A 25,820-nucleotide genomic window follows, 5' to 3' on the forward strand; every position below is an offset into this window, starting at 1 on the left:
TTTCTAATAACATGCAGGTTAAAATGCGGCTTCATCTAAAACTCAACAAGTGAGATGATTTTATTCTGTAAATGTAACTTTGAGTGTTAGGAAATGTTGAACTTTGATCATGAATCATTAAGCTTTATCCGTGAAATAGACTTTGAAGCGGTTCTGATAGAAGTTAAACTAAACTATTTATTAGTTAAAGATTCAAAACAATCCCACTTCATCTGATTTTACTTTGAAAGTCGGTTACCGGAAGTAATAGCGTGGTTTAAGGCTGATGCTAGCAGGTTTAGAAGATGTCTGAAAGCTTCAGGGCTTTACGCAGCGTCCTCAGGGCTCGGTACCGTTCGGGCTTCAGAGCGCTCCTCCAGCGGAACCAGGCTCCAAAGTATCCGGGCAGCAGGCGGTGGAGCTCGGACACAAACTCAGGTACTGCTCCGGAGCTGCTGCTAGCAGGCTAATGGTAGCATCTCTGGTCGGGGGTCAGTCAGCTCATCGAAATTTGGATCGGAACCTGCAGGAATCCGGACAGGATGAGGACCAGAACACGTTTATGACTTTATTAAATAAATGCGTCCCTTTAAACTGCTGCTGGTTAAAGATTGTGGCCTGTTCAAAGTTAGCTTTAATGCGACTGAAACAATACGTCAGCCCGGTCCGCCATGTTGTGAGAGGCAAGTTCTCCTGCTGTTAAGAGGATTATGGTAATTGATGACTTAATTTATAATGATTTATGATGAAATTAAGTTATAAACAATAAAATGTTAATTCTGTACTTTAAGGTCCTTCGGACAAAAAGTGCGGGGGATTTTATTTAACCGAGAAAATATAAATTTCAGTTAAAATAACAATATAACTTTAGTTTTTAAATCAGGTTAATTTTTGTTAATATTAATATTTAACTTTGAATGTAAAACTTTTTCTGTTTTTTTCTAAAGCAACAACTTGGTGGTGTTTTTAATGTGCTGTAGGAGCTGTTCGGCCACTAGAGGGTGTCAGAGTGCTGGATCTGACTAGGTGAGCTCCGCAGGCCGCTGCTGGTTCTGATCCACCCGGAGGCTGACATGTGTCTGGGTGTGTGCAGGGTTCTGGCCGGTCCGTTTGCCACCATGATCCTGGGAGACCTGGGAGCTGAGGTGATCAAGGTGGAGAGGCCAGGTGAGCGCCCAGGTGTGTTCTGGGTAGTGGCTGAAGGATTGTGGGAAACCTGACTGTTGTAGATGTGGTGGTTCTGTTGGACAGGTGGAGGAGACGACACCAGAACCTGGGGCCCGCCGTTTGTTGCCTCAGAGAGCGTCTACTTCCTGAGCGTCAACCGGAACAAGAAGGTGAAATCGCCCCGCGATAACACAACATATGATGCAACCTGAAATGAAAATATTAGCTTCTTAAATCACGTATTGTTGTTTTCTTTGTTCATCCTAGTGAAGAGTGGAGCCGTTTGGTCAGAGCATGAACACGTTTACTTGGGCACTTTGAGTTATTTACAGATTCTGAAAGAGTTTAAGTTTTCTAATGATGTCAAACACAGAAATAAAAAAAGAAGTTGTTCTTTACTACCAAGTGTTATGCATTAATAACATTTAGGGCTATTTGTGATTTAGAAGCACAATTAAAAAAAATAGACTAGAGTTGCTTTAGCAGAAGCAAAAAATATTATTCTGCACCATTAAATATAAAAAAATTAACAAATTTCTATAATTGTATTTAATAGTATTTAATTAATTTAATCATTTTTAATTAAATAAAAATTGATATAGCTGTTGACGTGAAAGCAGAGGATCATTCATTACCAAGCAAAGTCATAAAAACAAAGAGCCGTTCTGACTAACAGAGTCGATTCCTACCGCATGGAGCCGTTCAAAGGAATCGATTCGCTAGTGAACGACAGCAGCTTCAGCTTCTTCTGCTCAGATCTTATTCCTGGACTTTTTCTTCCCACCGGTATCTGCAGCTTTTTGTTGAGAACCCGGTTTTAAGCCGTCATTCTTTTTAATTCAACCCTTTGCTAAGCTAGCACTTAGCACTCTGAGCTGACGTCACGGCAAATAAACGGTCACTTACATGCAGTACCTCGCGGACCACCAGAGGGCGCCCGCGGATCACCAGTTTGAAAAAGACTGATCTAGTCTGACCTTTGACCTCCGACCAGTTCAGATCCATCTGAGTTCATTTATTTTGGTAAATTTAAAACAAAAACATAAAGAAAATGAAACGATTGTAATAAATAAATGAAAGCTGAGGATTTAGAGAACAGCAGGTTTCTGCTGTCCATGTTTCTATTTCATAACAACTGAAAGCCTGAATGGATCTGATCCACATTCCTCTGTTCCAGAGCATCGCAGTGGACCTGAAGCACCGGAGAGGAGCAGAGGTCATCCAGCAGGTACCGACCCGAGAGGTCACCGGGCAGGGAGGGGGTTCACGGTGTGTGTTCACGGTGTGTGTGTGTGTGTTCACGGTGTGTGTGTGTGTGTTCACGGTGTGTGTGTGTTCACGGTGTGTGTGTGTTCACGGTGTGTGTGTGTGTGTTCACGGTGTGTGTGTGTTCACGGTGTGTGTGTGCTCAGCTTGCAGGTGTGTGTGACGTCCTGATGGAGAACTTCCTGCCAGGGAATCTTCCTCCGTTGGGTTTAGGATACGCTGAGCTCAGCAGAATCAACCCGCGCCTCGTCTACTGCTCCGTATCAGGTACAGTACCCGACCTGGACTAGGATCTGGATCTGGACCAGGACTCTGTCTGTGTCTCAGTTCCAACGGTTCTGATGTTCCAGATCCATGGATCCGTCTCCAGGTCCTGATCCAGTTCCATGTATTTTCCAGAACTTTTTGTAACTTCCTGTTGGAGGCCGACCTTCATCAGCAGATTCCTGAAGCCTCTAACTGAATGGACCCAGCTGGGTTCTGGTTCTGATGTCTCTGTGGTTCTGAACGATTCTGACCCGGTCGGTGACCCGGTTCTCTGTGTCCCAGGTTACGGCCAGACGGGCCCTCAGGCCCGGAGTCCAGGCTACGACTCCATCGCCTCCGCCGTGTCGGGGATGATGCACATCACCGGGCCGGAGGTCAGAGCTCCTTCTGGATCAAACCGGGTCCAAACCGGCGCCAGCTGATCCCATGATGCTTTGCTCCGGCAGGACGGGGAGCCGGTGCGTCCCGGCGTCGCCATGACGGACCTGGCCACGGGGCTGTACGCGCACGGAGCCGTCATGGCCGCCCTGCTGCACAGACAGAAGACAGGAAGAGGAAGTCACATCGACTGCAACCTGCTGTCTGCTCAGGTATCACTCCCTGTCTGTGAGATCACTTCCTGTTTCCCAGGGAACATGAGACTGAGCTGGGGTTTTCCTCCTAAACTCCAGTGAGTGAAGCTGACAGGAAATATGAAGTAGGAAGTAGGAAGTCCAGTGAGTGAAGCAGGAAGTGGAAAGCAGGAAGTCCGGTGAGTGAAGCAGGAAGTGGAAAGCAGGAAGTCCGGTGAGTGAAGCAGGAAGCAGGAAGTGGAAAGCAGGAAGTCCGGTGAGTGAAGCAGGAAGCAGGAAGTGGAAAGCAGAAAGTCCAGTGAGTGAAGCAGGAAGTGGAAAGCAGGAAGTCCGGTGAGTGAAGCAGGAAGTGGAAAGCAGGAAGTCCGGTGAGTGAAGCAGGAAGCAGGAAGTGGAAAGCAGAAAGTCCAGTGAGTGAAGCAGGAAGTCAGGCCCCATGTATTGGCTGTGGATCTGTAGCCGCCTGCTGCAGATGTCTGCCTCTCATGTCTCCTGACTGCAGCTGTTTTTTTTCCCTAACGACGTCTCGGTTCCGGCCTCCACATGTGCAGCGGTGCTGCCGCCTCTCTGTGGCTTCCTGCAGTTTAAACAGAACCGGGTTCTGATGGACAGAACCACCCGGGAAGCTTCCTGCTGCGTCACGGCGCCGTAACCCAGCGCCTCTCATGGTTTCCTGCTAATCACCAGAAACCGCTGCAGAAATATGACAACAAGCCGACATGAAGCCATCAGAGTCTGATGGAGCCGGGTCATCGGCCCGGATGGACCGGTTCTGGTCCTGAGCCGGACCGGAGAGGATCCATTTCTGGGTTCTGATCAGCTTTCAAGGCTCAGACGTCGTTCTGCTGAACAAGCTGAACGTTTTGACCACCATGATGAAACGTGACTCAGTCTGACTCAAACTGAGGAGCGAAGATTCACCATCCAAATAAAATGAAATGAGGATTTTTACTGAATGAGCAGAAAAAACTCCAGACAGACAGAATGAACCTCACTGAAACACCAGCAACGTCCAAAAACCGAAAACTCAAAGCTGAGCGACTTTATGAACCAGGAGAACATTTCCTTACGTTTAGTCATCAGCTGGTCGAGGTAAGGAAGCCTGTGACGACCATTTTTAGTCTGAAACATGAAAGCAGCGAGCTAGCAGGACGGCTGGAACGTTTAAATCTACAGTTTAATGAGCAGCTGTTTACTGAATCAGATTATTTAATCTGATTAAAGAGTTTGGTTCATGTAGACCAAAGTTCAACAGAGACATCCGGGTCAGATGGATGATTATTAACTAGCAAAGATGGAGATTTTCCTTTTTTAAATGTTAGAAAAACATGAGATTCTTTGTTTTTACATTCTAGTTACTCAAAGATCAGCCGTGTAAATCATCAAGGTTCTGCTGAACCGCAGCGCTCTGGATTCATGAACCTTGAACAGGAAGTGCTGAGTTTCTCATGCAGCAGAAGAAAGTTTCTGTGTCGTCATGGTTACATGTAACCACAGCAACGCTCCCATCAACAAGTCGTATCAAAACTAAGAGGAAACCACGAACTGTAGCACTTGGACTCCAGATGCACATGCTGGTCTGCTGGGTCAGTTAACGTCTCCGTCTCTGTCCAGGTGTCCTGCCTCAGCCACATCGCTGCCAACTACCTGAACGCAGGGAAGGAGGCCAAGCGCTGGGGGACGGCCCACGAGAGCATCGTACCGTACCAGGTAACCTGGAGAACCTGGAGAACCTGGAAAACTTAATTTTCTGTTGCTGCCATGTTGATGCTAGCTGGTCATAAAGTCAGGCTGAGGCAGCACAGTAGAAGGAAGAAACACTGCCACCTGCAGGTGGGAGTTGGCATTGCCTAAGCTCGATGCTTTTCGCAATTTCTACAGAAAATTTGAGATAAACTCAATTATATATTAGTGGGAAAAAATTCTGGGATCGTTTTTATTTGCATACATCTTTGCAATTGTGGAATAACATAATGGAGGGACTCATCAGTGAAACCTTAAATCTGTTTCCCTCCTGATGGTCCGGTCGACCCGGTTCTACTGGAACCAGAACATCTGCTCCACCTCCAGCTGCTGTGGTTCTGACCCAAACCAACCTGTTCCCCTCCTGGCCTGTGGGGGCGCTGCACCAAGAACCACTGAAGGAAACGACACAAAAACCTCTGAAGACACTGAGAGCAACTTCCTTCTTCACCAGATGGAAACAAGATGGAGGCGTCAGATTTTTCTCTTTAGTCTTTGGCTGAAGACCAGGAGCCATTTTGCTGCTAGCGCTAGGCTAGCATGTTAGCTTTGGTTGTATTTACCCAGAATACTCTGTGCTGTAGTCCACTTCCTGCTTTTGGAGCGGAAGTGGACTACCTCTGGTCCACTTGGCGTTCACATTCAAACTGAACCAGAGTTCACTTAAACCGAACCCAGACCGAGGTTTGGAGGACCAGAGGTCGGAGCTGTTGTAGATTCTCCTGCAGTCCTGAATGAAGTGACTCTCTGGTCAGCAGGGCTCTGACGGATGAGAATCATGAAGTGAAACCAGGTTTCAGAACCGCAGGGTTGTGGGTCAGATTACCAGGTTCTGATCTGAAACTGGAAACAGCAGAGAGTCTTCCTCTGTGAGGAAGACGTTCCTCTCTGGTCTCCCAACAGATAAACTGTCAGTTCCTCCTCAGTTTCTCTCCCTGTGAACTCTCCTCAGCCTCCATTCTTGTGGTCTTCTTCTCCGTCCAGCTCCCCAATCTAAACCCGCTGTGAACCGCCTTTCCCATCATGCAGCTCTCCTCCCTTCCTGGCCCGGGGCTGAGCGGATGAAAGCGCCGCGGCGGCTTCGCACATCACAGCAGTCTAAACAACAGGATTAGTGGTTCTGTGGTTTCTACAGGAGGAGTCCAGACTTTCACATCTTGATCCTGCAGAACTGAGACACCAGAGTCTCTCAGCGCTCAGGGAGGGAAATCTGAAGATGTCCTGATGTTTGACCTTCGCTGGTGTTTGACCTTGGACATGATGGGACAACTGTTCAGGTCCCTGTCTGGATCTGATCCAGTGAAAAACGTTAAAAAACAGATTTTTTCTTTGAAAATAGTTCAATGAATGACTGAAAGATGTTGATTCTGCCAAACCACAGAACTCTGACAGGATCAGAACCCGTTTACTGAACGGGTCAGAACCGTTTACAGGTTCTGATCCTATCAGAGTAGAGACAGAAACTAGACCTGTTGTGTTACTGGTTCCTGAAGACATTTTCTCTAGTTTATTTCAGCAGTTCAGAGTCACTGATTGGACCAGAGGTCATTTCATTTGGTTTGGACCTTTAGTCCAGGTGTGAGGAGAACCTGATGCGGACCACGGTACCAGACCCAAACCCAGGCAGACCGGCCCCGACCTGAACGAGGCGGCGGTTGGACTGAACCTGAAGCGTTTCTGCTTCATGTTCGTCAACAAACCCGACATTTTCACATTTTATTTTTCATAAATGGTTAACAGTTTACTGTCTTAATGCACAAACACACGAACATTTAGTGCATTCAACAGAACGGACTCAGTGTGACGCTCTGCGCCTCCATGCTGCTGCACCTGGATTCTCCTGGATTCTCCTGGATCTTCCTGGATCCTCCTGGATCCTCCTGGATTCTCCTGGATTCTCCTGGATCCTCCTGGATTCTCCTGGATCCTCCTGGATTCTCCTGGATTCTCCTGGATCTTCCTCTGTGTGGGATATTTCTACTCCAACCAGATTTAACTGGTTTGATTTAAAAAGTCTCCACTCCTTACTTTGACTGGACCGTGTCTCTGCTCAGTTTGCTGCTGAACTCTGACCCAGACAGGAAGTGAAAGTTCTGAGAGGTCCATAAGTTCTGCAGAACCTCAGAGTGGGAGTTCAGCCAGCAGGGGGCGCTGGTCTCTCCACTGGGACCCGTCTGCGGCCCAACATGTCCTCCACGTCCCCATGTGGACCAAGTTACCCAGAATCCCCCAGGGCAGCAGATGAAAGCGGCGCCGCGGCGACCAGAGGCTGGCGGTCTGCAGACACCGAGGGGGAGGAGGAAGAGGAGGAGGATGAAGAGGCCTCTGTTCCTGCAGGTTCCTCTGGAGGTTCTGGTTTCATTAAATCTCGTCTTGGTAAATTCCAGCTCCGCCTGCAGGGATCCAACCTGATAAAGGAGCAAACAGCCAGAGCTTCTGACCTGGTTCTGACCCGGTTCTGACGCTAATGAAGCTCCTCAAAGGTCAGATGAAGATCGCTCAGAGGAAGCAGAGACGGTTCTGACGGGTCAGCAGGTCCGTTTAGCAGAACCAACGGCGGTTCTGAGTAACCTGAACAGCTGTCAGAACCTCTCTGGTTCTGTCAGGTTCTGTCAGGTTCTTCCTGTCCAGATCATCAGAATCATCAGAGGTTCTGGTTTCATGTCTGAATGTTTTTAGAGTTTTGTTTTCTGATCCTCCAGTTTCTGGTTCTGGTTCTGATCCAGATCTGAACTGCATTATAGTTCTGAAGCTCTCTGCTGGTTCTGTGAGAAGCAGTGCTGGGCACCACTAGCTAAAGTGTTAGCTCTGCTTCGCTGTGACTTCAAAATAAGAGCATGAATCAGAACAGGAAGTTGAATAAACTTAGAATTTATCCAGTTTAATTTAGCTAAGCTAAGTACGCTAAAGGTTTCCAGAGCTAACACTAAACTCTAAAATTAGCTTTAGCCGATTAGCAGAAGTTTCACTCCACTGGTGGAAAGTTTTCAGACAGACTGATGAGTAGAGTCCAAGTTCTGGTTCTGATCCGGGTCAGTCTGTGGTTCCTCTCAGTGTCTGCTTTGTGTCTGCAGGGCTTCAGAACCAGAGACGGACACCTGGTTCTGGCTGCAGCCAACGACAGGCAGTTTGTCACGGTGTGCCAGGTGGGTTCTGTTCAGCTTGGCTTGGTTCTGACCCGTTTCCTCAGATAGTTTTAACTCTCTTCTACTAGATCTAATGACCCTCGGTTCTGGTTCCAGACCGGTTCTGTTTGAGTCTTCAGGTTAAAATTTGTGGAACCAGTCCGGTTCTGGTTCTGGTTCCAGGCTGATTCTGGTTCCGGACCGGTTCTGGTCTGGGCCGCTGTGTTGAAACCCTCTGGTGTCTCACAGTTTAACTGAGACTCCGTCTGTTTGGACCTGCAGGTTCTGGAGCTGCAGGATCTCGCTGCCGACCCAAACTACAGAACCAACCAGCTGAGGGTCCAGAACCGGAAGCAGCTGCTGCAGATTCTGTCCCAGAGGTTTTGTTTGGGCCGTTGGTTGGACCCGGTCTGGGCCCGTGTGGCGGCCGGGTCACAGTCTGGTTCTGTTTGCCAACAGGTTCCTGCAGCAGAACTCTGCTGATTGGCTGAGGAGGTTCCAGGGCTCAGGTGTTCCGGTCGGACCAATCAACAGCATTCAGGAAGTGTTCTCAGAGCCGCAGGTCAGTGCTGGGACGGGCGTGTCCCGATGTTTCCTGTCCCGCATGGACATCTGGTTCTGATCGGGTTCTGATCAGGCTGGTAGGTTCTCTATGGAGATGAACTGGACCAAATTTTGCTCATAAAAAGTCTTTAAAACAGAAAAAAGTTCAGAACTGTTCTCACATTGAGGAGGCGGGGCCTCATATTTAAGGGGCGGGGCTTCAACGCCAAGGAGGGATGATGGGGGATGATGGGAAATTGTTTTCAAAATGCAGCAAAAATCATGTTTTTCTGCTCAGATTTGTGTGGTAGAGTATTGATGGTAACCCTCCCGACCCCATCAGGGACAAAGGATGAGCAGAAAATGGATGGATGGATGAATGGATGGATGGATGGATGGATGGATGGAGTACTGATGGTGCTTTAAAGATGTTTTCCTGGATGCAGGGTGAGCTGTCGGCCATGATGCCACTCCCTCTGTCATCTTCTTTGAAACTGCAAACAACCCAAAAAACTTGAAACTTGATAAAACTTGATATTTTGAAATTTTTTTTCAGTGTCATAATTATTTTTCCATTTAACTTTTTTTTTTAATGTGAATTTTTGGCACTGATTTAGCTCTGTATTTTCATTCCTGGTTGCGTCACTCGACCATTTTGGCCTGATTGTCTGAACATCTGTGGTTCTGCTGGTTCCGTCTGACATGATGATGATCTGTTGGCCAGTTGGACCACCATATCCAGTGAAACCAGTAAAACCAGTGGAACCAGGGAAATCAGTTGGCTAGTTTTAATCCGCAGCATTTCAAACTGGACTCTGGTTTCCTAACCAGCATCACTTCCGAGTCTTAATCCTGGATCGTTCACTTTAATCAACCAGAAGAGCTTTCTGGGTGAAAACATGTTGCCATGGCAACTGACAGGATGTGATCACATGACCAGTTGGTTGTCCTGTCACTGAAAGGTCAGAGGTCGTGCTGCACTGCGTTCACCTACAGTTATTTATCCATAAATCAGAAGATTTCTGTTAGCATGTTTTTCCGTATGGATGGATGGGTTCTGACTGGGTTCTGGCTGGGTTCTCATTGGGTTCTGACTGAGTTCTGACTGGGTTCTCTCTGGGTTCTGACTGAGTTCTGAGTGGGTTCTCTCTGGGTTCTGACTGAGTTCTGACTGAGTTCTCTCTGGGTTCTGACTGAGTTCTGACTGAGTTCTCTCTGGGTTCTGACTGAGTTCTGACTGGGTTCTCTCTGGGTTCTGACTGAGTTCTGACTGGGTTCTCTCTGGGTTCTGATTGTTGACTCCAGAAACTCTAAACTGTCCCTCCATGTCCCAGTCTGCATCCAGTTAAGTGAATCTCTGAGCCCGCCTCTTTCACAGTAACTCCTGCTCTGAGCCAATCAGAGGGCAGCATGAGTATGTAGTCCCTCCCCTTTGTTGTTCACCATCTGAACCTGGATCAGTTGCTCTTTTGGCCACAGGGAGGCGCTGCAGACCCTGCAGAGGTAGTGGAGGATGGGTCAGGCTGCAGGTGGTTCTCTGATGGTTCTGCTCGATCCTTCAGTCGGATCAGAACCGTCCACTTCCGGTCCCTCAGCTCATCTGAGTGCAGGAAAGCAGCTCCCAACACCACTTGCTGCTGCGGCACGTTAAACCGTGACTCAGAGTGTGTGTGTGTGTGTGTGTGTGTGTGTGTGTGTGTGTGTGTGTGTGGGGTGTGTGTCAGACCGGCCCATCTGCCTCTGAGCTCCAACTTGATTTCCACCAACTTTCTCTGTAACTCAACCCAGGCTGGTTCTGAGAGGTCCTGGATGTTTCATTAAGGCAGAGTGAGGCATGCTGGGAAATGAAGGCAGAGCCTGTCATCCTGAACCGGGTCTTTGTTCTGGAAGGGAGTTTCTGGTAGAAAGTCTGGGATCTCCCAGCAGCTGCTGCAGAGAATTACAGCCAGAGAAGAACTGATTCTTTTTACCTGCAGAGGAAATCCTCCTGCTGGAACCCAGCATGGAGACCCGCTGGTTCTGGATGGTGCAAGGTCCAGTTTCATTCATTTCAATTCATTCTGATTCAGTTCAGTTTGGTTCTTTCTGATTCAGTTCAGTTTGGTTCGTTCTGATTCAGTTCAGTGTGGTTCGTTCTGATTCAGTTCATTCTGATTCAGTTCGTTCTGATTCAGTTCAGTGTGGTTCGTTCTGATTCAGTTCAGTTTGGTTCGTTCTGATTCAGTTCGTTCTGATTCAGTTCGTTCTGATTCAGTTCATTCTGATTCATTTCTTTCTGATTCAGTTCATTCTGATTCAGTTCGTTCTGATTCAGTTCAGTTTGGTTCGTTCTGATTCAGTTCGTTCTGATTCAGTTCAGTTTGGTTCGTTCTGATTCAGTTCGTTCTGATTCAGTTTGGTTCGTTCTGATTCAGTTCATTCTGATTCAGTTCAGTTTGGTTCGTTCTGATTCAGTTCGTTCTGATTCAGTTCAGTGTGGTTCGTTCTGATTCAGTTCATTCTGATTCAGTTCGTTCTGGTTCAGTTCAGTTCCAGATCTTTCTGGCTTTATTTGATTTGTCCCAGCTGGCAGCAGAGGAGCGTTGGGTAAATCTACCTGGAGCATCTCGGCTGCACTTCCTGCCTTCGTCTGTAGCAACAGGAAGCTGGGAGTTCAACCCTGTAGTGACTCTGCTAGCGCCTTGCTGAAGGGAACTACGAAATCAGGATGCTGCTGGTCCTGGTTCTTCTGGATTTGAACCGGCCACCCGGTCCAGAGTTAAACTGGATCAGACCGGTTTGTAGAGCTGAAACTCCTGACTGGATGGGTTTTAGGGAAGGTTCTGGGAAAAAGTCCAAACGTTTAGATCCGTTCAGAAGGTTCTGCTGCTTCTCCTGAACTGAAACGACGTCAGTGTTTCAATGATTCGTTTGGATCCAAGAACCCAGAGAAACTCCAGGAAACCGGAACGCCGTCTGCTCTGACCTCGGATCAACGCTTCACCTCAACGCTGGCTGATTTCTCTAGTTTAACCTTTGACCCTCTGCTGGATGAGCCGGGTCTCTTCCTGTGGTGTTGGAGTTCCTCAGGTCGCGTTGGGACCTTCTGCTGCCGGTGGCTCTGTTTGCTCTCCGCTGTGGAAAAAGCTTTATTAGCGTCTGGATCGTGTCGCCTCCCAGCCGGCTGTCAGCCTCCTGGAGCCGGTTCCAGCTGGAGGTGAGAGGAGAGGCAGAGCGGCATCCATCATGAGCAGCAGACGGAGCGCCGTCCTCAGCCTGTCAGCAGGTGGACATAAAGGAGACGGAGGCGAGACGGAGAACTCCTTAATGTCCGATTAGCACCAGATTTATCAGGCGTGGCGGCATTCCTCTGCAGCTGGACTCATCCTTCACCGCGCTGAAGGCCGGATCTACCTGAACGCCCTGAGGAACGCCAGCAGAGCAGATGGTCATGTCGATGATTGCTGTTTCTGATAATGGACATTCTGCAGCTTCCTGGTCTTCTCTCTCCTGGCCAGCAGGGGGCAGCACTCCGCTGACACAGACTGAGCCGTGGTTCCCTTCCAGCTGATGGATCACCTTTCCTAACTGCTGGATGGCTGTGGCAGCGCTCTGCTGGTTGTTGTTGGAGCGCTGCATCAGGATTGGCTGGATTTAGAGTCCTGCTGACAGAAACCTGAAGCTGACCCGGATAAACCGCAGGATGACGACCCAACGCTCTGGGGAGACATGGCTCCGCTCCGGATGAGAGCCGGTCTGACGGAGACGGAGCTGGTCTGGGACAGGAGACCTCTGGTGGACATGACGGGCTTCAGACGTTAAATAAAACCATTAACATCTCAGACCTCCATGATGGAGACAGATGGAGGACAAAAGACGGACCCACTGAGGGACATGTGGACCTGCTGCACTCCCTCATTAGAAACCTGAACAGCAGGGGGCAGACTCATTTAGGACCTTCATAAATCAGCAGAAGAAGAAACGCTGACCCTGGTTCCACGAAGCGGTTCAGGAAGAATCTTCTGGATCGTCTCCTTCTGGATCTACTGCACCTCATTGAGGAAACGGGTCCATTCGGTCCGGTCTGGTGGTACCTGCAAACCTCCCTGTCTCCTCCTCACATCAGTGTCTTGGTTCTGGTTCTGGTTCAGGCCCAGTTCTGTGGTTTTCCTCTGGCGGTTTGGAAGGCGTTCAGCTTGTTCCTCTGCTGTGAATCTGAGCCTGAGCAGATAAATGGCGGCTGTGACATCACGGCGAGCGGCGCTAGCACTGAGCGAGCGGATCGTAACTCAGCAGCAGAGGGAGTAAAACCAACATGTGAGCGAGATGTTCCTCTGCTCGGCGGGAGATCCATCACTGCAGATAGCAATCCCAGATGATCCCGTCTGACGGCTCCACTGTGTGGGCCGGCCGCAGCAGATTTATGGGTCCGCTCAAAGGTCCGCCAGCCGCACGGATCTCCTACTGAGTCGTTTAGCAGAACCTGGAGGTTCTGAAGGCTGAGGACAACATGGAGCTAGTGGTGGTGCTGCAGCGACGCTTCAGCAAGGAGACGCAGCAACGACAACGAGCTGAAACCATGGAAACCAAAGAGACGCAGCAACAACGAGCTGAAACCATGGAAACCAAAGAGACGCAGCAACAACGAGCTGAAACCATGGAAACCAAAGAGACGCAACAACAACGAGCTGAAACCATGGAAACCAAAGAGACGCAGCAACAACGAGCTGAAACCATGGAAACCAAAGAGACGCAGCAACAACGAGCTGAAACCATGGAAACCAAAGAGACGCAGCAACAACGAGCTGAAACCAGTCCACTGGTCTCTGCTGGAACAATGTTATAATCATCATGATCCGAGATCCGAAGATCATCTGTTTCTTTGTTTGTGTTCATTTCAATCAGAGCGACCACTGAACTGTTTGAGTAAACAAATGAACAAACGAATGAACTGAGTGTGTTTCTCTTATTCTGATACAGACGGATGGATAAGGGTCATTATAAGGTCACCAGTAGGGCCATAACATCACCAGTTACATGGTTAGGGTTACTAATGGAGCATCATGGTCACTGTTGGGGCCGTAGAGTCGCTGACTGGGTCGCTGAGGTCAGCAATGTTGACGTTATTCACTGGTTGCTGGTCGCTGGTCCTACCTGGTACCGGCTCAGTGTTTGGGTCGCCTGATGAAACCTACATGTCCCAACGATGCCATGTGACACGTTTGGTCTCGACCTAAGCTGTGAGATGAAACCGGAGTCTCCTGACTCCTCTCTCAAACTGCTGATGTCCCGTCCTCAGTGTGGACCCGGCCATCTTCGGTACTGTCTTTGAGTCTGAACCGTTTAGGACTGAAGGACCCTTTTGGACGACAGAAGAAATGTCTTCCAGGAACAAGAGGTTGAGGATTTCAGATGCTGATGGTGACGGGGTTAGGGTTAGGGTTAGGGTTGACCCTGTGGGGTTAACGGGAGTTTCCCACTTGCTGCTGGTTTTCTCCAGAACCAGACAGTAGAAATCTGATATTTTCTGTTTTCTCTCACCATCAGATCTAAACAGATCTGTGTTTGATTGCTTCAGAGCTTCAGGATCGATTAGTTTCAGACTGAAACCCGACTGTGACTCCTAAGGTAACGGACACGCTCATGAACTTTGACCTTTTCACTTCCAGCTGCTACTAATCTTCACAGCCGGGACAGAAGTTCTGTTGAGGATCGTCTAAACTTTCAGATTTGTTGACCAAACATGACAGCCTCCATTCAGCAGCAGAGGTCTGTGCAGCATGTTGACACAGAGAAGAAGCTGCTTATTATTCCCTCTAGTTGCTCCTCCCGTGACCTCTGACCTCACATTACTCACATTACCTCTGTTTGGTCTGCGAGGAGCTTTAGTGTCGGTCCTGCAGACTCCAGATGTGACGTTCGCTGACGCTTTGAGGGAATCCGTAAATTAAAGGTGTCAGAAGCCTGTGGGCAGTTCGGAGATATATTCCTGCTGCGCTGCAGGTCTGGAAGGCCTGGAAGGCCTGGAAGGCCTTCTGCTGGAATCGGTCCGGTCCATGAAAGCTTCCCAGATGTTGTCCGCTCTGCCTGAGTGAGGCGGAGTGGCGAAGACGCTGCTGTCGCTCTGGAAGAAGAATCACCTCGGCTCTGACTCCGGTTCGGCTTCCTGGAAAAACCTGGAGCTCCCAGTCCATCTCCATGCTGCTTTCCAGGAACACCGAGGTTCCGGTTTGATTTACGGCTCCCAGAAACGAAATGATTCAGTTGTTTGGTTCCAGCGTGGATCTGGATCATCCGCCCTGTCCTCCCATCTCTTCATCACGCTGCGGTCCTCAGGAGGAAGCTCTGACGCGGAGCCGGATAATGGATGGAGCTGACATCGGCCGGGAGGGAACGCTCTCTGGTTACGCTGCGACCCACCTGGAGGTCAGAGGTCACTCTGGGACTGAAGCTGCTCGCCGCGTTTCCCTCCGGTTCACCTGCTGAAGCCGGTCGAGTGTCTGGGCAAACGATGTGGACGGTAACCATGCCAACGGGACGGAGAGGAAGGACAGGAAACAATCAGGAGGAAAACCTCAGCGATCCCTGGAATCTGCTGCACGACATCTGGGAACGAGAGAGAAGCTGCTGTGATGAAGTCCAGATACGCAGAGAGAACAGCGTCAGGACGCGCTAACCTGTCAGCTAACGAGAGATAAATATCAGAAATATGTCAGGTAGAGAAACAGCTCAGCCTGAAGGAACCCAGCGATTAATCAAGATGGCCGCCTGAAGGAACCCAGCGACTAACCAAGATGGCCGCCTGAAGGAACCCAGCGATTAACCAAGATGGCCGCCTGAAGGAACCCAGCGACTAACCAAGATGGCCGCTGCACAAGACTTCTGGACGAGGAGACCACAGCATGATGGAGGAAACTGAACGCCTCTGACCAAATGAAAAGCACGGTGGTGGAGGAGTGATGATTTAAAACAGAGGGACAGAATCTCCTCTGTTTACCAAAATATTCAGTTCATTTTCTGTCACCATTTCCACAACTTCTCTTCTCTTCACAGTAAAGAATCATTTCATCTCAATCACAGATGCCAGTCGATGAACTAAGATCAGTTTATTATTCAGGTTTCTAAGCAGAGCATCATGTCACTGACGTACAGCTTCACTCCTCCTGACCAGCAGGGGGCGACAGTGGAGAGGAACCAGAACTGGGCTTGGTACCAGTGGTCGTCTGCATCGATCAACTAACCAAACTGATCTAGGAGTAATTTCTATAGAGAAAAGCAAATGTTAATGATTAGGTAATGGCAGCCAATGCCCGCCTCCAGGAAGGAATCAGCCAATCAGAATGCCGGGCCAGGTGGAGCTTCTGGAGAGAAAAATAGGATTGTGGGAAATGAAGGATTTAGTGTGACTGACATGTCAGCAGCTGAAAACATCTGGGTGGAGGGAAAGAACCGGACTGGAACAGCTCAAGTGGCTAAAAGAGGAACTTTCTCATCACCAGTTTGGGACGATTTAGGATTTTCAAACCAAAAATCTAATTAATTATCAATATCAAGTGACATGGAGTGCTTTTGTTGTGGTGGTTGTTCCAGCAGTAAATGCACGCCGAGGCCACGCCCCCTCTGGCCCGAGCTAGCGTTAGCGTTTACCTGCTAGCTGGTCGGGACCAGCGCTCAGGCTGATGTCAGCAGCAGCTGCGGCGCCGCTCCTCCAGCAGCTGGCGGCTAAATCAGGCTGAGGTAACGGGCCGGGCGGCGCTGCCTGTCGGAGCGCAGGATGTGCAGCTCGCCGTTGGACCTGCTGTGTTTGTTGGAGCGGCTCCTCCAGGTTCCTGGCCCTGCAGATGTTTGTCCTCGTGCCCAAACGTCTCCGGATTCCCAGGGCTGCTGGGAGGTTGTGTGAGGACACAGACGGGATGATTCACTCCGATAGGAGCTGCCTCCTCCATGTGATTCCCTCTTTTATTTGTGCTCAGAGAGAGGGAGAGACTTCCTGTTTTCCTCCTCCTTTTCCTGCACTTTGCTCCCTTTCTTTTCCTTTTTTTTGCTTCACTCTCTTCTTTCTCTGTTTCTTTTGCTCCACTTTGGATTTTCTTCTTAAATCGGTTTTTGACACATTTCCACCTCCATGACTCACTTTGTCCCCAGTTTTCCCTTCGTCAAACGCAGATCGTTGTCTGTCTGAGCTGCTGAATTAAATCTGAGGAACAGTGTAATATATCAGAGGAACTTTTTAATACCATTCAATCTTTTTCTAATGTTCCAAAGACAAACTTGGTATTTTGTTGTTTTATGGAGCAGAGCAGCAAAAATGAAGCATTCTTATGAGATACAAACAAAACAAAATTGGTTTTATAGATTTCTTACTAAGCATGTACTGATATTGATTCTCCTGTTAGTGATATTTACTCCCTACACTTTCCACACCGCCTTCATTGTTTCTCTGCTTCAGCTAAACACCCAGAATCCTTTGCTCCATCACTGTCACATGATCTCAGATGTCACCTGACCAACTCCCGTCCCGTCGTTTAATAAAAAGAATAAAAAGATTGAATTTAAAACAGCATCCAAAGTTCTGAACATCCTCCAGAGTTCAGTCCATCCTCTGGACACAGAGCGAGACTAAAATCATTTAATGATTTAACTAAACAAAGATGTTTTTACAGTAAGAGATTGTGATGGAATAACAATGTTCTCACTCCTGATGGTCCGGTCGACCCGGTTCTACTGGAACCAGAACATCTGCTCCACCTCCAGCTGCTGTGGTTCTCTGAGTCAAACCAACCTGTTCCCCTCCTGGCCTGTGGGGGCGCTGCACCAAGAACCACTGAAGGAAACGACACAAAAACCTCTGAAGACACTGAGAGCAACTTCCTTCTTCACCAGATGGAAACAAGATGGAGGCGTCAGATTTTAGTGTTGGAGGATTTCTCTTTAGTCTTTGGCTGAAGACCAGGAGCCATTTCTGCTGCTAGCGCTAGGCTAGCACGTTAGCTTTGGTTGTATTTACCCAGAATGCCCTGCGCTGTAGTCCACTTCCTGCTTTTGGAGCGGTCTCCGGTCCATTTGGCGTTCACATTCAAACCGAACCAGAATTCATTTCCACCAAACCCAGACTGAGGTTTTTAGGACCAGAGGTCAAAGGTCGATTAGCGTTCACACCTCAGCAACCGGACCAGACTTTGACTAGACAGACGGACTGGAGTCGGGTTGAAGCGGACCGGACCTGGTTCTGTTTTTGGGAACTTGTGGTCAGATGTCTGCAGTAGAATGAAAAGCTAATAGGACAGATTTCTCTCCTTTCGCTTGTTGAGGTTTTCAACATGTTGATCTGCAGGTTTCCTGATTTCTTTCTGATTTCCTGTTTAAAGCTTCCTTGTCTTTAATTGGTCAAAGTGAGCGGCTCTTTCTGGATCTGTGGTCAGGTTTCCAGTCTCTGTTTTTATGTGACGTTGTGTGAAGCAGAAGCAGCATCTTGCTGGTCCAAAGCTGATGTCTGTTTGGTGTGGATCGATGCAGATCCTCCTGGCAGCCTCCAGGGGGCGTCTGCTGCGTTGCTTCCCGCGTTCAGAGCCTGGTTCTGATTGGTTCTTTGACTGGCTTGTTGTCTTGGGAAGCGTCTCTCCGAGTGAAGAACGACCCGTGCTGACCCGACCAGACCTGTAGCGCTGCTGCTGTGAGCGGACGCTTTGGGATCAGGATCTGGAATCGGACCCGGCTCCGCTCTCTGCTCGTTCCGCGGGTTTGCCGGAGCTGGAATGCAGCGAAGCATAGTTTGGTTTGTGAGCCATAATCAAATCAAAATGTGTCTGCATACTTTCCCATGGGGAGCGGAGGAGCGGAGGAGGGGGTCCAATTAAACGGTGACACTCGGAGAGAATGGCAGATAAACAGACGGATAATCATCAGGAATGGCTCAAACAAAGGCCGCAGGAGCGGGAGGAGGGCGGCCGCTGGTATTCCGGGTTATTTTTGGACGTTTTCAGAAGCAGAAACGTGTTTTTACGTAACTCTGCATCAGGCTGCAGCTAACGAGCTAACATACCAAAATGTTTCAGGACAGAGACGGAGAGTGGGAATAATGCGGAGTCACATCTGTGGCTCATTAGGCTGACGACACCTTTTAATTCCAGCTCTCATTACGGCCGGAACGACGGGACCGCGCTCCGAGCCGCTTCCCGGTCCAGCAGGAAGCTTTGGAGGAGCGGATAATTAGGAGAGATCTGCTTTAGCATCAGACTAATTGAAGGCTGAGCGTCGTGTTTACGGACTCACCAAAACAAGTTTAAACATCCTGCTGCTCATTTAAACCCCTCAGAGCTGTGATTGGTGGAACAGCAGCCAATCAGGGCCCAGAGCTGATCAGTTCCTCTCAGGTCTGCAGCCATGTTCAGCTCCTTCACCTTCAGGATCCGATTCACATCAAACCGAGTTCGGCTGCTGCTGCTAAGCGTTTCCATGGAGACGGGGGTCACAGGGCCGCTGCACACACAGTGACACACACACACACACACACACACTCTGACCCGGCGGTAATCTGTTTCCCAAAATGTTCCACACGCCAAAGTTTCCACTTCAGACAAACTTAAATACTCAGGCTGTGAAAGATAAACAGAACCAGAACCTCCTGCTGGATAACTGGACCTTAACAGGATTACAACCTGCTGCACAACGCGGCGCTGAGTCACCATGGAGGAGTCAGCCGGTCCAGACCTGCTGGACCCGACCAGAACCAGACCTGGACCAGGGCCAGGTCAGCTGTAGCTCTGACTGAACCTGTCCTGTCGGGAACCAGAACCTGCCGATCCAGACGGATCAGTGTTTCCATGGAGACGGGGGTCACAGGAACGGCGCTCTGGTCAGGAGGTCTCACTCCATCCGACTTTTAAAATGTCACAAAGCAGAAAATGTGAATTAGTCGTTTCCATCTGCTTTCCTGGAGAGAACAACTAGGTTGGACAGGAAGTGATGTCATCAGATGGTGGCACTACGCGTGGCTGTGATGAACAGGAAGTGGAAGCTGCTAACTAGCATGTAGCAAGTTGATGCGATGCTTCAAACTGAGCATAAAAAGTGATGGGAACATAAAACAGGGCCGAGTTTCACTTGATTTATTGTTGGTTTTGTCCCTGAACGTCTCTGAGGTGTTTATGTTCGGCTGAGCAGCCTGAGGATTAACGTGACTGAAGATCGCCTGTCAGAGTCTCCTCTGCATCGTCTCTGAAGGATAAAAGCTTTTTCTCCAGGAGGAAAATTAAACAAGAAGAGAAACACAAAACCCTGAGTTTGACAGAAATCTGCTCAGATCGTGGCCTAGTTAAAGTCCGGTCCAGACTCAATCTGAACCCTGTTGACAGATGAAGTTCCCATCCTGCAGCCTGTTGGCCCTTCCAGCAGAGACTCCCGCCGCACCAATCAGATTCAGCACCCGTCCATCAGAGTCTTTATCAGACATATTTATTAAACTGTGACTTTAACCCCTGCTGCACCAGGTGAGTCCTTCACGGCGACCTCACGTTGACCCCGGGCAGCAGACGAAGGGGACGTGTGGGATATGTAATCTGCGATGCTGCAACATAGATCTGATTTAAATAGACAGCAGCCGCCATGCAAATGTGCTGGATGAGCGTGAGATGCTCCCTGATCCGCTGGGAGATGAAGCTCCTCCAGCAGAGACATGATGCATGTTTACGACCTGCTGCAGGTTGGAAATGCATCGCTGCACCTGGAAGGCCCAACATGGAAGGTTCTTCCTCATCGTGAAGCCGGTCGGTTCGGTTCTGGAACCTCTTATTGTCTCTGACTGGTTCTGTCAGTCGGTTCTGGTTTTAGAGGAATCCTCAGAGGTTTGGGTTTGATTCAAAAACCAAACAAATGTTCAAAACTGAGAGCTCAGTGATGCTAACTCCCACCTGCAGGGGGCAGCGTTTCCACCGCTGCCTCAGCCTTATCGATGTGGCGAGTAACAAAATCCAGCTGTTTAAGTTCAAAGAATAAAAATGTTTCTTTTTAGATATTTTTGTATCTTTTATCCAAAGCAACACAAAGTCAGCGATTATGATCCAGAAGCTATCATGAGCTCCTGGAGGGCCGACCTCAGGTCCAGTGGTCCGTCCTCAGTGTGATGGTCCGGCCTGTTCTAACGGGGTCCAGACATAACCGGGTCGTCTCATGTCAGGAACTAAACTGGAATAAAATCAAGGAAGTTGGTAGTCTGTGTAGTTCACTGGGACCCGGAGGACAGACTCTCAGGTTTGGACTGGGAGGAAGCCAGAGTACCCAGAGAGAGTCCAGCCATCCACAGGGAGAGCGTTCTGACAGGGACGGCCTTGACCTTCGAACCCAGGAGCTCGTTGGTGCTCCGCATCGTCACCCTGAATAAAGATCATCAGTCACTTCAGGAACTACAGATTCTCCTTCTGTGTTCATCAGCCAGCTGAAGCCGTAGCTTCCTCGTCCTGATCTCCATCCGACCCCTGCTGCCGTTCCAGCTCCTCTTTCCGTCCCAGCAGGCCGCTGGAGAAACTTTCTGCCGTTCAGTTTATTATTTCCACTGACAAATTACATTTTGAGGGAAATCTAATGCAAATGTGGCCGTACCCTCTGTCCACAGAAACCATATCCGTGTCTCCGCTGGGCTTGTTTGAACACAGCAGATGTAAATTTAGACTCCGCTGCTCGCCATGCAAATCCACAGGTGGGTCCAGTTTAAAAGGAGCGTGTGGTGAGATGTTCGAGAAACGAAAAGCCCAAATTACAAACAGGAGAGCCTCTTAATGCAAAACCACCAGAGGATAGATGGTGTTTAGATGCAGCGGCGCAGTGGATGAGATCGAGGTGCGTAAAACCAAAAACACCGTTTATTTTTCAGTAAATTTAAAAGCTGATGTCTGTTTACAACAACTCTTAACACTTACCACATCATTAATCCTCCTGTTTGTTGATCAAAAACCTGAACTTTAATGTGCTTTCAGATTGCCTCGTTCCTCAGTGACGCATCTTCTGAGAATTTATCATTTACCAAACTGAGAACGGATGTAAACTGAAGGTTCGACACCAGGCAGAGCGTTAATTTGGGCGTGAGAAAGAATCATCAGACTGTTAGAACCGAACAGGTTACGTAAGACCATCTCCACGTTGGGATTCGATCCCAGTTTCTTCCTGAACGGCATCACGGCTCTGCTGGCCTCCAACGTGCTGCTGGGTCTGCCGGCCAACGGCTACGTGGCCTGGATGATAGCGAGTGAATCCGGCGTCTCGGAGCTCTTCGCCCTCAACCTGGCCGTCGCAGAGATCCTCTTCGGCTGCTCGTCTTTCTACGTCATGCTCCACTTCCTGCTCAGGATGTCCGAGGCGGTCGGGGTTCTGGTTCTGAAGCTGTTCCTGCAGCTCATGCTGATTTCTCGGCCGCTCTTTCAGACCTGCATCTGTCTGGAGCGTTACATGGCCGTGGTCCATCCCACCGTCTTCATCAGGTAAATTCAAGAGAGAACTGCAGAAGGACCAGAGTTATTAGACGTGTGTAACGGTAGAGTTCCTCCAGACCGGACCCAGATATCGGTACTGGTCTGGTTCTGGTGTCTCATGTGTTTCTGGTCTCATGTCGGTGTGTGTCTGATTCTTCCTGCTTGCAGGCTGAAACCTCTGCGGTACCGTTTGGGTGTCTGCCTGTTCGACTGGCTGCTGATCCTGCTGGACTTCATGTTTCCCTTCCTCAGCCCGTCTCTCACCGTCTCTGCTTGCTACCTCATAGCCAAGTCCCTGCTCTTCCTGTCCACCTTGTCTTACTGCGGCGTCCGAGTCCTGCTGGTCCTGCAGCAGCCGGGTCCGGGCGACGGCTCCCGCAGCGCTGTTAGCTGGAGCGCCATGAAGAGGAAGGCCTTCAAGGTGATCGTCATCACCCTGGGGTTCAACAGCGCCACCCAGCTGCTGCAGATCCTCATGCTGGGCCCAACCGTCCTCACCGCGTCTCTGCTGCTCATTCTGCAGCTCACGTTGTTCGCCCTCTCCATCAGCATCACCAGCAGCTTCATCACTCCTCTGCTGTTCCTGCACAGAGCCGGAAAGCTGCCCTGCATCAACTTCTAGCTGCTGCAGCCGCAGAGACCCAGTCAAGGTTCCTGCCGCAGCCCGAGCCGTGGAAAAACAACCTGTTCACAAACAAAACAATAAATTTCCCCAGAAACCTGATTCATTCTTCCCAATGATCCGTGACTGTTTTTTTGGGAAATGCTAATCATTCCCATATTTTCTGTTTTCAGGCCTCTTCACTTGGGAATTTGTGACGAGTGACTAGAGACTAACATTAGCTTTTATTGAGCCTCGAGGGCTCCCGTAGATTCATCCCTGAGCAGCTGAACGTTCCTGGTTCCTGTTGAAACGAGAAAATTCCTTCCTGTTATGACGGCTGTGATCCAGACCGATAAACGCATCACTTCCTGTTATGACGGCTGTGATTCGGACCAATCAGGTATCAGGGTTGGTACCTGGTGATGTTGGTCTCTGGACGCCGGCGTCTGAAGACGGGACTGAAGGACAGATGGAGGTCAGAGACGGAGATTCATGGTGGAAACTTTCCAAACAGATGAACTTTAACCCCTGACCCAGTGAACCCTAGTCCCACTGGTCCCAGTACTCCCAGTGTGGGATGTAGTGAAGGAACTGGTGGAACTGGGTCCAGTTCCTCTGGTTGAGTCTCTCAGACTTGGCATGTTGAAAGTCGTCTCCGTTCTCCAGAGAGATGTTTGTCTACGGACAAGAACAGCGCCCCCATCAGGTGTGTGTAGTCACTGCAGGCCACCGGAGCGCCCGGAGGCTCCATGTTGAGGTTCTGTTGTTCTCAGAGCCGGACTGGGTCGGACATCGGGACCGGGTTCAACTCCGGCTACCAGAACCTTCTGGACTTTTGGACGTCGGTTCCAGGAGCATTCAGAGCTAATCTGACTGGAGGAAACAGTAGAGTGAGGAAAACATTTCCTCCTCTTCCTCCTCCAGCTGATTTATGGGCCGATCTGTTGGTTCTGTTAAAAAGAGGCGTTCTGGACGGGTCAGAACCAGAACCACTCTTTGATGAATCGTCAGTCGCCTGAGCTGCAGCCAAGCTGCAGAGACAAACCGTGCAAACATTTAGAGAGACGGGAGCTAATGGGACGTGATTAACGCGAGTCCGGGTCCAACGGGCTCCATGTTGCTGTCAGAACAAACGGGTCGGGTCACAATTAATGAGGTCAGCCCGGCAGCTGAGTCTTCCTCCAGATGCTGCTGAGCTGAAACCGGTCCGGTCTCAGCAGGAACTCTGGCTGCAGAGCCGAGGCCCGGTCAGCGGCTCGGATCAGAACCAGGGCCTCCGTTGGTTCTTTCTGTTTGTCCCAGAACAGAAATTTTGGGTTCTGCTGACCCAAAGCATCTTTCCTGGACAAAAACAAATATTCAACAGGAATACTCCAGAAACCGTTCAGCTGAACCGGTTCCTGTCCGTGACCCGGTTCTGTGAAGCTTCACGAGTCCTGAACCGGCCTGGCTGGACCCAAACTACATGACCTCATTTTCTGTGGTTGTCATGGTGATTTTACCTCAGGTGAAATTAGCCTGACGGATAAAACAGGCAGAGGAAAATGAGGAAGAGGAGGGAAGGAGGAAGAGGAGGCGCGTGGCCCAGAACCACAGAGCGGTTCTGCTTTGATCAGTCCGCCCACAGACTGTCTCTGGTTCTGGTTAACTGGGCCTTGTTTCCAGCTTGTTTTTCCAGTTCCTTAACTGGAGTCCGACGTGTAACTCGGGACCGCAGCGTGGAGACGGACGCTGGACGGTTGGTCCAAACGTCCTGACAGCGTCTGAAGGTCCATCAGCTGCAGACCCACCAGGCCCGGGAACTAATCCTGATCCACAGCACAGCTGACCCAGTTACTGGCAGAATCAGAACCACTTTAACCTGAAGTGCAAATAAAAGTCCAGAACTAGGCTAATGAGCTAATGAGCTAACAGCCAAGCTAACCTGACTGCTAACTTTGAAAACACGTAGAGCTCTTAGCTTCTCCTACATTGTTTTTCATTTTTAATGATTCTTAAATTAATTGTTTTGTTGTTTTGTAAACTTTCAGTTAAAGTTCAACTTCTTTGTAGAAGCTAAATTACACTAAATGTTTGTGTAGCACTTTAGATTCCATTAATTAGCATGTTAGTATAGTGATTTAGCATTAGCCTCTGCTAAATATGACATTTATGTAGCCCCTTAGCATTAGCTTCCAGTAACCATGTTGGTGCTTTGCTTTAGCGTTAGCTTACGCTGAATAACAGAGTTAATGTAGCGTTTAAACATCAGAACAGAACCAGCGAAACACCTCTAAACGGGTCCAAACTGGGTTCAGCTTTACAAACCGGGCCAAATAAAATCTCTAACAGAACCGGGCCTGTTACCAGAACCAAACAGGTCTGAAACCAGTTCAGAAAACCTTCAGCTTCCAATAAATAAACCAGTTCAAATCTTTGTGATCAGAGTTTATCGAGTCAGGTCCAGAACCAGGACCAGCTCCAGAACCAGAGCCAAACGAGTCTAAAATCCACTTCTTGATGCTAATCAGAACCACCAACTGGTCCAACGGATCAGAATGGGAAGAATGATAACGATTATCAGTGTTTAAGAGACGGACCCGGTACTGATGGACCGACCCGGTAGGGGAACCAGAGCTAAGCTGCTTTGCTTCATTTCTCAGTTCATCAGATTAAAAACCCACTGAGTGGAAAATAAAACGATGTTTCTGACCGCTGGGTGTGTGTCAGTGTGTGTGTGTCTGTCTCTGTCTCTGTGTGTGTGTGTGTGTGTCAGTGTGTGTGTCAGTGTGTGTGTTTCTGTGTGTGTCTGTGTGTGTCAGTGTGTGTGTCAGTGTGTGTCTCTGTGTGTGTCAGTGTGTGTCAGTGTGTGTCTGTGTGTGTCAGTGTGCGTGTGTCTCTGTGTGTGTCTCTGTGTGTGTCAGTGTGTGTGAGCATATGGAGGTAATGATGTCCTGCGTCACAAACAGATAGAGTTACTCACACACACATGCTAGCAATCATATTGCTCCATGTATAAACAGACAGAAAGGATGTGAGGGCGGGGCCTGTTGCCATGGAGACTCAGTTCCATCATCATCATCAAACCATTTTCAGATTTATGAGGAGACCCTGAGCTGCAGGAGCGGTCAGT

The 25,820-nt window shown here is 49.2% G+C and overlaps 2 protein-coding genes across 6 annotated transcripts in view; both read left to right on the plus strand.

Annotated features, from left to right (window-relative positions):
- Window positions 1-239: 239 nt before the first annotated feature.
- The window catches only part of sugct (succinyl-CoA:glutarate-CoA transferase), a 31,046-nt gene continuing 5,465 nt past the window's right edge, over window positions 240-25,820 (plus strand). Inside the window, exons 1-12 of one of the 4 annotated variants that reach the window (XM_028004681.1) lie at window positions 240-417; window positions 960-1,005; window positions 1,073-1,146; window positions 1,231-1,316; window positions 2,324-2,374; window positions 2,559-2,679; window positions 2,962-3,053; window positions 3,126-3,269; window positions 4,866-4,961; window positions 8,069-8,140; window positions 8,402-8,499; window positions 8,579-8,681. In XM_028004681.1, coding sequence (XP_027860482.1) covers window positions 285-417; window positions 960-1,005; window positions 1,073-1,146; window positions 1,231-1,316; window positions 2,324-2,374; window positions 2,559-2,679; window positions 2,962-3,053; window positions 3,126-3,269; window positions 4,866-4,961; window positions 8,069-8,140; window positions 8,402-8,499; window positions 8,579-8,681 — 1,116 coding nt within the window. In that variant the 5' untranslated portion in view covers window positions 240-284. The other 3 variants (XM_028004684.1, XM_028004682.1, XM_028004683.1) reach the window with 3 other exon arrangements.
- Window positions 5,645-25,401, plus strand: LOC114136611 (uncharacterized). Of its 2 annotated transcripts, none has more exons than XM_028004691.1 (3): window positions 5,645-5,694; window positions 17,776-22,113; window positions 22,273-25,401. In XM_028004691.1, exons 2-3 carry the CDS (start codon window positions 21,872-21,874, stop codon window positions 22,724-22,726), a joined length of 696 nt encoding a protein of 231 aa, XP_027860492.1. In that variant the 5' UTR covers window positions 5,645-5,694; window positions 17,776-21,871; the 3' UTR covers window positions 22,727-25,401. The 2 variants fall into 2 exon arrangements, with proteins under 2 accessions (XP_027860492.1, XP_027860491.1); XM_028004690.1 differs by lacking the exon at window positions 5,645-5,694 and having other exon boundaries at window positions 17,665-21,475; window positions 21,613-22,113.

Source organism: Xiphophorus couchianus, chromosome 21, assembly GCF_001444195.1.
Source record: "Xiphophorus couchianus chromosome 21, X_couchianus-1.0, whole genome shotgun sequence".
In the NCBI taxonomy this organism is placed as follows: domain Eukaryota; kingdom Metazoa; phylum Chordata; class Actinopteri; order Cyprinodontiformes; family Poeciliidae; genus Xiphophorus; species Xiphophorus couchianus.

Excerpts from the sequence above, each read along its gene's own strand:
- LOC114136611 (XM_028004691.1), top strand. The coding sequence starts at position 21,872 with ATGATAGCGAGTGAATCCGGCGTCTCGGAGCTCTTCGCCCTCAACCTG. Across the intron at positions 22,114-22,272 it reads CATCCCACCGTCTTCATCAG|GCTGAAACCTCTGCGGTACC; the intron begins GTAAATTCAAGA and ends TCCTGCTTGCAG.